At 39.9% G+C, this 10,467-nt stretch overlaps 1 protein-coding gene across 4 annotated transcripts in view; it reads right to left on the bottom strand.

Moving 5' to 3' along the window:
- Positions 1–4,069: 4,069 nt before the first annotated feature.
- Positions 4,070–10,467, bottom strand: part of GOSR1 (golgi SNAP receptor complex member 1) — a 35,760-nt gene continuing 29,362 nt past the window's right edge. For 2 of the 4 annotated variants that reach the window (XM_067309533.1, XM_067309534.1), the window contains exons 8-9: positions 9,603–9,685; positions 4,070–8,278 (exon numbers count right to left, since the gene is read on the bottom strand). In XM_067309533.1, coding sequence (XP_067165634.1) covers positions 8,154–8,278; positions 9,603–9,685 — 208 coding nt within the window. In that variant the 3' untranslated portion in view covers positions 4,070–8,153. The remainder of the gene's footprint in view (positions 8,279–9,602; positions 9,686–10,467) is intronic. The other 2 variants (XR_010886191.1, XR_010886190.1) reach the window with 2 other exon arrangements.

The following is a 10,467-nucleotide window of genomic DNA, read 5'->3' as shown; positions in this document are numbered from 1 at the left end:
GCTCTTCTTCCCCTGCCCTGGTAATGATTTGTCTCAGCCTCTGGAGTCCAGTCCAGCATCCATCTCCAAAGCATCTAGGTGGCACCACGCTTGCAAAAGGGTCAGGGACTCAGGGACTGCTGAGTCAAAGAACATCCTTTTCTCAGGAACTGTAAGAGAAGCTCACTCCTCTCAGATGTAGTTGTGTCCATGTCCAGACCTGAAGAGGACAGTTCAGACTGGCCAACATTGGCCAGTTTAATGTGGCGAAGTACACAGGACACTCAGCTAGCACATACAAAGCTGCCTCTGGGAGCCTGAGATTTCCAGAGGCCCAAAAGATACATATACCTGAATCAATAAAAAAAGGATGTGAATACCGAAGTCCCCATGGCGGCATCTCGCACGTCCTTCCTCCTTTCCCTTCTGCCAGAGGCACTGCAGTGTAACCCTTTAATTGAAGTATTCTGGTGACCTGCAGCTGCCTTCTGCAGTAGGTCTGCTGCAAACGTCAGCAAAGAGAGACCCGTTGGAAGCATCAGCACCGAAGGAGTAACGTTCGCAGAAGGGGTGGTCAGCATTAACCAAACAGCTCTGGGGTTTGCATATGCAAGTCTTTTTCCATGGGCAGCAAACACAAACGCAAATATTCACTCAATACTCTACAAGAACAGAAGTACTAATTCATCCCCAAAATGTTTTTTTTTAAACTTCACCTAGGCTGGAATGGAGGCTTGAAAACTATTTACATTTTCTGAAATGCATGGAAACTCAGCAATAACTGCCCAACCTGGAACTGGCCAGCACATCCCCTCAGTCCTGTTATGAGTTACAGAAACAGTCTGAATGATCAGTCATTACCCAAATAAAAAGACTTACTATTTTGAGAGGGCAGACATACTATTAACGCCAGTCTCTGCTCTACGTCAATAGCTCTCCTGCCTTTTTCCTCTTTGTAAGCTGCATTTCTTTACATAGGCAGTGAATGCTTTCATAGACCTGACTTGCAAACCTCCCTACCTCAGTAATATTTTAAAGTAAATTTAGCACTGATGATACATGCCTGACCTAGAGGGAACTACATTTATAGCACAGCGGGGAGACATCTACATATACCCCCTTTTGCACTTGACCACTCTGCTAAGGCATTTCTCTCGCATCAAAGAGACAGGCTGAAAAAGTGCAAATGGCAACTCCGCGAGACAGCTTAGCTAGCCTCCTCCCTCCTGTACAGAAAGGCCTGGGAACATTCACGGGCTCTGTCCACTTGCTTGGCACCGTGACACAAGTACCTGCAAGTCTCCAGTGATGACAAGGCCCCTACACAGTTCAGTTATTCTTCAATGTAATAAATGGTCACTTGTGTGTTAATATCTGGACCTGTCATGGGCACCTGATCACCATTTTCACAGGCTACTCACGATTTCTTTTTGTACCCGCAATTTTCCTTGGCATCCTGCAGAGTTAAAAAAAAAAAAAAAAAAAAAAAAAAAAAAAAAAAGGTTCCCTTAAAAAATCTAATGTTTCAGCAACATTTCACCCTGAAAGATGCCAGCTCAGCACAGGTCTGAAGTCAGATGGATCTATAACAGATTACACACCTGGGCACATGTTCCAGTAAACATAAGAAAGTTTCTGCTATAAAGCCACTAGCTCCATGGGATTTTGGTTTGCAGCTTGGAGCAAGAAGGGACTAGGGTTTTTTTGGTGCTAGTTTTTGTCTTTACAAAGACAAAAGATCAAGAATACTATCCCCGCTTTCAAGAACCTTGCATCAAACAGATGCATATGGGCACAAAGATTTAAAAAAAGAAAAAAGGCAGCAAAACAACATCTGCAAGGACTAGAGTCTACCTGTTTACTTTATAGTATTTGAAAAAGAGCACGCTGTGCTTGTGCACCAAGATAGTTATCAGTGAATTTCCAGATATAGCTCTAGGTGTGGTTTTGATCGATAACTTTTAAGTAGTTCCAGTACGGCATGTCTGGACTTCAAAATATGGATAGATTTTTAAAAGGAATGAAAATTATGAGACCAAAAATAAATTCACATGTTTGAAATGCCAATCTGAAGAGAAACACCAACAAAAAAAGAGGAGTATCTGAAAGGCAGTATAGTGAGGGGAAAACGAAAGGTAAAGAAACAAAAGATGCAAGGTCTGAAAGGACACAGTTGCAGAAAACCTCCCAAATCACACCGCTGACAGAAGCTTCACAGGGTGTGAAAGTCAAAAGACAACAAGAAAATAATACGTGATGCTCTGTTTCAAAGAGAGGGACAGACAGACTTTTTCTCCTGCTTTACAAGCACTGCTATCAAAACTAGGTTAGCAAAACCTCAGGGTCCATTAAGAACAAGGAATAAGGAGGGCCACAATGACAGGAACGGATTAAGCAAGAGATGAGCACCAGCATACATGCCTATAACAGTCTTAAACAGCTTGAACAGAAGAGAGAAGGTGAAGGCAATGGGAGGTTCACAGCATTCACTGAACACATCTCAGGTACTAAAATACAATCGTTGCAAGCACAGTTTCTGTATCTGAAGACCCCTGTTTCGGACAAAGATGCAGAGTTTGGGAAATGTAAATACCTACAGCAAACATTGAGATTTTCTGTTAAAACACTGAAAATCAAGTCCACAAAGCAGTACATCTCCCACGTTCAAGAAAACAGATGAAACACAGACACTCCTGTCTCTCCTTATGAATTCGTAACAGAGTGCTCCGTTCCCTTTCAGCAGGAGATCTGCTCATGGAGCGGCACCATGACTAAAGGACCAGAGCACAGCTCATCCATAATGCACAAACGCCTAGGGGGCTCAAGGCTGTCAAGAAGGACATCAGTTTTCAATACGAACAATGGTATTCTGGGAGGTGGATGGTTAAAAATATATATCTTACACTTGTGCCACTATAAATTATTGACTGTACAGGGAGTTGGAAAAAAGGATTCAGCTCTATTAATAATTTACTTTCTAATCCGAACGAAGATGGAATTTTATGCACCACTTATTACCAGTGCTACAACTGGAAAACCTAACTGCACTTCCCACTATTTGAAGCCAGAATTACCTTTCCATTTTCAAAATGGTTTCTGAAATTTGTTCTCTAACTGGAAACATACAGACGAAACCTTCCCTTGAGAAAGAAGATGGTCATTCCTGAATATTTAGTAGGCACATTAAGGATACAGAGATATATCTTTAAAGTAGCATTACAGACACAGCATGACAGTTCTGAAATGAAAGGAACTACCTCTCCTCATTCACTCTTATGCAAACAGACATGAATCACGCTGCCAGTCAGATTTTCTTGTTTGAGAAAACAAATACCTGAGCGATATCGATTTAGCAACCAATTGCAAAAGCACCACATACAGACGGGTGAAAGGCCACTTTCCAATTCTTCGGGCACAACACAGCCTGGTTTGAACACCTGAGGACTGAAGTGGTCCAGATCGCAGCAGGGCTGGAAAGCTACAGCACGTGCCACAACTGTACAGACAGACTTTTTACAATTGCTTGCACTGTGTTCAAAGTATTGGCTCATTTTTGGTGTTTGTGTTGTGATTACCTCTTTGAGAAGGGGGGGGGGGGAACTACAGAGAAATGTATTTAACACCCCCTCTCCAAAAGCCACCTTATACCCAAAAGGCTGTTCAAGTCAACATCAGTTTTGGTGTGCATTTGGGAATTAGATGCTTTATAGTACAGATTTATAGACACTTTTTAAAGCTTACCTTTAAAGAAAACTACCCTTGTTTCCATCTGTCAAAGCACTGCAAAAGAAACCATCGTTACTGTATTCAAACCGCTTGAATGTAGATGCTTGAAACAAAAGGGGAGAAGGGAGCAATGCACACGCACACATGAACACATCCTGTCTAACTGAGCACTTCTGGTCAGCAAAGCTCCATCCCATCTGTTATTTAGGACAAGACTGGAAAACAAATTAGTGTGTACATTTAGCAATAATCCCAAACCGGAGAGATGAGCTACTGAACCTCCTCTGCATCTTCACTGAAGTGTAAGTAGGCAAAGATTGTCACGGGGAAAAAAACAAGCACCTTGCTTAGAATTCTAATTTATTATTAAATTACATATCAAAGCCTTTTTTAATACATACAGAGAATGCACAATAGGTGAGAACAAAAAAATTACAGATACAATAAAATAAGTTTCAAGAAGCTATATGAAAAGCAAAAAATCAGAAAGTGCAATCAAAAACTAATTTACAAGGGGCTGGATGGGGATATTTTGTGAGAAAGTGCTTTTGTCTTGACAGAGTGTTGATTCAAACCACTTTCCTCACTCAGTAGTAGACAGAGCAACAACCACATATGCATTCAGATTCGAAAGCATCACACTGGTTTCAAATATCCAGTCACAGGAAACATACAGGGCAACAAGAGGATTTGAAGATATCACCTAGAATGCGACTCGGCTTTGCCTCAAGTATTTCTTTCATTGTAGTCTCCTGTACCGCATGACCCATGACCCTGTACTGTTATAAGGAGTTTCGGAATTATTTCCTCCTTCGAAAATCAGAAAATCATACAGTTATTCTCTCTTTCCTGTTCTGAACACAAGTTAAAAAAAAAAATACGAAAAGGATATGCACCAAGGGATCTTGGGAAGCAAGCTGTTAGATTCAGAAAATTAAAATAATGTTGACTAAACTAGTTACACAGTCAGAAGTGGTGGACCAACCTTCACTCCCTGTGTAGCAGTTTTGGGGAGCTTCGCAGAGAACACAGCCCTGGAGGACAAGCTCTCGACTAATTTATCCAGAACTTTCACATCACCTAAAAATCTACTTTAGCTCTTCCACTTTCAACATTCAGTGAGGAACTGACTCTTTATTCTCACAGCAATCTTAAGACTTCCCCAAAGTAAGGGTTTCTAAAATTACAAAAGAAAAATACTAGTTGATTGGTCAGTGTAATGAAGCCTGTAGGAATTTACACCACAATTTGATATCCAACAGCTTCTGAACTCAATACTGATTAAGAGAAATGTTGTGCTTTCCCAGGAGGGACAACCTCCGAAACTACCAGCAGCACCACACTGGTTGGTCCCAGAGACCTACAAGCTGGCAAAGTCCTTACTCCATCGTTGCTCGCACACGCCAGTGAAGGGCTAGGGATAAGTTACGGCTGCCGTCTGGGATACGGCCGCAGCAACGCTCACCACTGACTGCACACGCAGCACCAGGTGTTGGCAGAATACCATCCCTCTGCTCCAGCAACCAGATCTTGAAGTTCAGATAAACACAAAGAAAAAATAGTCTAAAAAGCAAGGTGAAAATATTGAAGTGTTCATTTGAAGCATGGGACCAAAAGGTATCAGTAGGATCCCTCGTGTTCAAATGCTTAGCTGGCAGGTTGTTGGAAGCCTTTAAAGTAGGTGCTTGTGTACTGGTAAGAATAAAGTAGAAATTCTAAAAGGGGATGGGGGCAGGGGGAAAATGATACACCCTGTTCTTGTAACAGGACATTTCTGGGAGAGAGGAGATTTGTAGAAACATTCTGGATTTACTCACTTCATTTCTATGGCTTAGAGACAATTTTCTTAGCACAACTCTCTTTGGTTGAGGTACAAACCTCCAACGCTGCCAGCAATGGCAAAAAGGGGGATTCATTAAACATGTTTTTTTCTTAGAGCAAGAGGAACCACACAGAACAAAAAAAACCCCTAAGAGAACATATTTAGCAACAGGAGACATACAAACAAGCTGCAAAGAAGAAAACGATATTTGAGGATTTGGGATTAAATACTAAAATCCACTGTTTTCATTTTCCTGTCCATTGCCTTAACTATAGATCCACATTGTTAGAGACATGCAGGAGAACTAGCAGTCTTTCCCTTGGCTCTCTGCAAGCACATCACTTCAGAGAGCAATGGAGAATGCCAAACATTGTTAGAAGACTACAACAAGACGATGAAGGGGTGATTACAAGGTTAATTAAATGTATTTTCCAACACAAAACTCTGTTTCAATACCAACACAAATAAACCACAGAGGGGTTGCCAACACTGAAACCATTTCCAATAAAGCTTTATCAGAGATAATTCGGCATATTTCTGCTTTTATACTAAAATATATCAGTTCCTCCATAACATAAAAAATCAATTATGTTGACATATTCATTATAATCTACATATTTTCCATAGCAGCTTTTTTGCACAATAAGATTAAATATATGCACCAAATAATCAATTAAATCCAGTAAAAAGACTGGTTATAAGATTAAATAAATGAATTTATTTATGATACTGCAGATCTTATATTGCCAACTATATAGCAATCAAATCCTACAAATCCTAAACAGAAGCACAACTGCCAATCAGGGTCCTTTGGAAAAAAAAAAAAAAAGAAAAGAAAAGAAATCAGGGGAGAAGAGGTTTGATTTCCCAAAACACAGATTAATTAATAAACTTCCTTTATCCATCAACGTTTTTCATGAACCCCTTTAATGAACACTTTATTTCAAACCAGGAACATCTCCAAATCAACCAGATGACTATCCTTTATTTAAAATACAAGCCCCATAATTTTACATGTATTAATTTCAAATGCTTTCTAAAACCAAAGACAAGATGACCAATTACACGTCTTTGTAGTCTTTTTAGCACAAAGTTATTATTCTGCAAACAAACCTTCAAGTCCATGTGAGTGTTTTATGTGTGACAGTGTAGTTCTGCACACTACACAGGCACAAGTCGCTACTCCTTCCAACAGGGTACTGCACAGACACTATAAAAAGCAGTAATAAAATTGTGACTGTCCTGCTGGACTGTGTTGCAGAACAGGGACTGTCTCCAGAACCTGGATAGTGTCCAGCGCTTGGCGGTAATGGCATACATGGAATCTGCTAGGAGCACTGTAAATTGATTGTGGAAAAAAAAAGATTTAATCAAGTTCTTAGAAAGATAGTGCCTCAGTTTGAATTTACTAGGTTATGATGCGACAGACGGAAAAGCAGTTGAAAGAGCAGAAAAATCTGTAATTTGTGAATCTGCAATATCAAAGCCATTCCCGAAGTTAATCTTTGTTTAGAGACACAAACGCAACAGGATTCATGTTGTATGTCTGGACAAGAAAAAAAGAGTCATCGTCCCCCTCCCCAAGATAAGTGTAAATAAAACTTGTTTGACTATTTAGCCATTCATACATTCAACTCTTTACTTCGAGGGATTATATCCAAAATTTTTGCACACAGATACATTTGCCATCAGGTATAACCATCATATTATCCATTTCCAATTGACAGCTTAGATTATATCCTACTTACAGTGTAAAAATATTAATGCTATTAGAATAACTTTATCTGAATTACAATATAGACTTTTCAAACTGTTTATTATGTCTTTATAAAGACTTTTATGATGTCAGCCAAAATCAGAGTATTTACACCGAAAAGATTACTTTTAGGTGAACTCACATTTGGTCACTTTTCAGATGACTGAACACTATGGTAAACAGCTGCTAGAATGCTGTGCTCCCTTTATTTTACAAAGGGGGACTTGTTAGTCCCTTTAAAGCCACAAGAAACCTTATAAATGTTCCTCAGAGGGTAGTTTATTCATATTCTGTGCAAAAAGTGAACTGAACAATCCTTCTTTCTTTGAGAAATTTGTGTGAAGCAGTTTTCACAGCACAAGTTATTCAGAAATGACTAGTATCTCAGCCGTGAGTTAAAAAGAATCACAGAACATGTATTTAGTAGTAAACCAACCTGACGGCTTAAAGCTGCAATATCCTTCTCATAGGGCAAGTGTTCAGTGCTGTGCTTGGCCTTCAGGGAAAACAGGCTTCCCACTTCTCAGCTAACACCGACCTCCCCATCGTCACCAAGCATGGAAGCTGTTCTATTGGTACTGAAAAGCGTAACATATTCACTTACCTTGCAGTGAGAAAGGGAATTAAACACAAAAATCACTTTTGCAAAATTTAACCAAAGGAAGATGTATGGCAGGGAAGGAGAAACACTGCAGCTTCAACCCCAAACCAGTGTCACAGTCTACCACCGTAAACTCTAGACGTCATGCTGATACTCCCAGCCATAAAGAGCAGGCTGTTTAAAGTCTGTCTCTTCCCCCACTCACTTTTCCTTGACTGGGGGGGAGGGATGGTGGTGATGAGGTTAGCAGAGTCCATAGGGAACATCCATCAATGAAAAGCATACAGCAGCAATAAGATGGTACAGACGCCAATAACGCCACCCAAGATGAGAGAATCTCGTCGTTTCCGAAGGTTGATCCTTTGAATCAGGCTGTTCACTGCAGGAAACCGATCTTGAAGGAATCTGAGTTAAGGTCATACCAGCAGATAGGGTCTTCGTTAATGAGCCCCCTAATTCAGCATGTGAAAGTCAGCAATACTGCAAGAAAAGGGAAACTACTCCCAAGCTAGAGAAAACAGATGCAATACAAAAGCCTAATGGTGAGTTAGTAGGGTTACAACTGTACTTCACTAATAAAAGACAGCAAGAGAAAAGGGATAACAGAACAGCTTAGAACTCATGTTCACACAGAATCCCAGATTTAATCACCTAAACTACCAGTGCCCCAGTTACCAGATCCTCAATACGTGGAGCTTAATTATTTTTAATAATTGTGTTTAAATGAGAATGAAAAAAATTGGACAGCTATATAAAACATCTGTGGAACTTATTTAATGGAACTCTGCTAATGGTAAAGGGAAAAACCGAAAGCATTTTATAGAGAAAATACATGCTTTTCATGAATCTGGACTGTTCCCTGCGTATCATACAAGGAAAAAACGCTCCTATTGTAAAATCATAAAAACGTCAAACTATCTTTTAATGTACAAAAATACAATGGGCTACAAGATAATAAGCTCCTGAGCTTCATATCTTTTGACCCAAGAATCTTTTAAGGCCAAAGCTTATTGAATTTCTTTTGTTCTTGCCAGTTGCTAAGAACTGTAATGAAATTTATGGCTCACCCAGCCACATCTCTCATCTCTTTAGGATGCAATCTGTCTAATCAAATGATACAAATGTTGTTCTTTGGATCCTCACGGTAGAAAGGAAGAAGCAAGTGGGAAAATGACAAACACGCATGACCTGACAATCCAGCACGCTCCTTAGCCAGGAGCACAAAATACGAGAGAGAGACTAACAAACCAAAACCTTAAAAATCTAGAAGCCTGCGTCAGACAAGAGGATCTTCAGGTCATGAAAACACTTAGCTGTACAATAACAACAAGCAATCTATGCCAAGCTTCAGCTCTGGACAACCTTGAAAGTAAAAAGCAAGTAGAAAGTAAAATGCAATTACACTTTTAAGAAAACAGGTAGCCGGGAATACCTTTAAATGCTGTTGCAGATCACTACATGAAAATTAAACACTGACATATGTAGCATTCAAAGTGGAGTAAAAAGAACCTGTTCACCATGTTTGTCATTAAGATGCTTCAGTCACATTAACAAAGTGAGACTGGGAAAAAAATGTGCTCTTAGTCACTGGTGACAAGGCCACTGTCGGTGAAACAGTGAGCGGCACTGCAAAACGTTTTGATCCCCAAATGACAGACTGGAAAACCTTACTATAGCTTCTCTTACGCACTGGCAGCGCAATCTTTAGGAAAGGATACTAGCCAAGGTATTCATTTTGCTTTGTATTGACTTCAACATCCCTCTCTGCGAAGTCATATTTTCTTTAGTTGCCATGGCAATGCTGGAGAAGGAAAAAGAGTGGATCAGGTTGCTGGTGCTAAGAATAATCTACAGCTAAAACAATGGGAAAGCAAGCAGGCAACGCTTCTTGAGAAAACAATGAATGAGGTGAAGCAATATGAATGAAACCACATTTTTCCATTAATCTCCATCCATTACTCTTAAACGATTTCTCTTTCTATATAACCATTAACAACGGAAAAAAAAATGCAATTTCTTGAAGCAGGCATGTTTCTGGCATCACCCCCTCCCCCCAGTCCCATCAAAAACCAAGATAACATTACAAACAAACCTAAAGGCTCTCTTTGGGCATAAATTCTAAATTCAGAAGTTTATTTAATCACAGAGGACCCCTTCACAAGCATGTGACACAGCTCACGGAGCCCTACACACAAGGTTTCTGAACAACCAAGCTGGGACATACAATCCCCAGGTCTTTAAAGACAACAAACTGTTGTGATCTACTTGATTCAGGATCAGTACTGTCCTCCAATTCCAAATAAATTTGGGATTCTCTTCCATTAACGTTGCCTCCCAGCAAGCCCAGTCTGACTGCTTTCCACAAGCTGGAGTTGAGGGAGCTGTTGTATAAGGTCAAATGGCCATGTCAAATGGTACCTCCATCACAGCCCAGGAAAAACAAATTTTTGAACTTTGGTCCTAATTAAGAATGTCATCCATGGCTATATAATTTTTACACACTGCTTCTTTAATAATACATGGTCTAGCTGTATGTACTTTATCCAAACGTAAGAATGCAATAGAGATGAATATAAAATATTT

Source organism: Apteryx mantelli, chromosome 22, assembly GCF_036417845.1.
Source record: "Apteryx mantelli isolate bAptMan1 chromosome 22, bAptMan1.hap1, whole genome shotgun sequence".
In the NCBI taxonomy this organism is placed as follows: Eukaryota; Metazoa; Chordata; class Aves; order Apterygiformes; family Apterygidae; genus Apteryx; species Apteryx mantelli.
Note: the sequence above shows the minus strand (reverse complement) of the source record. Positions and strands in the feature narration are given on the sequence as shown.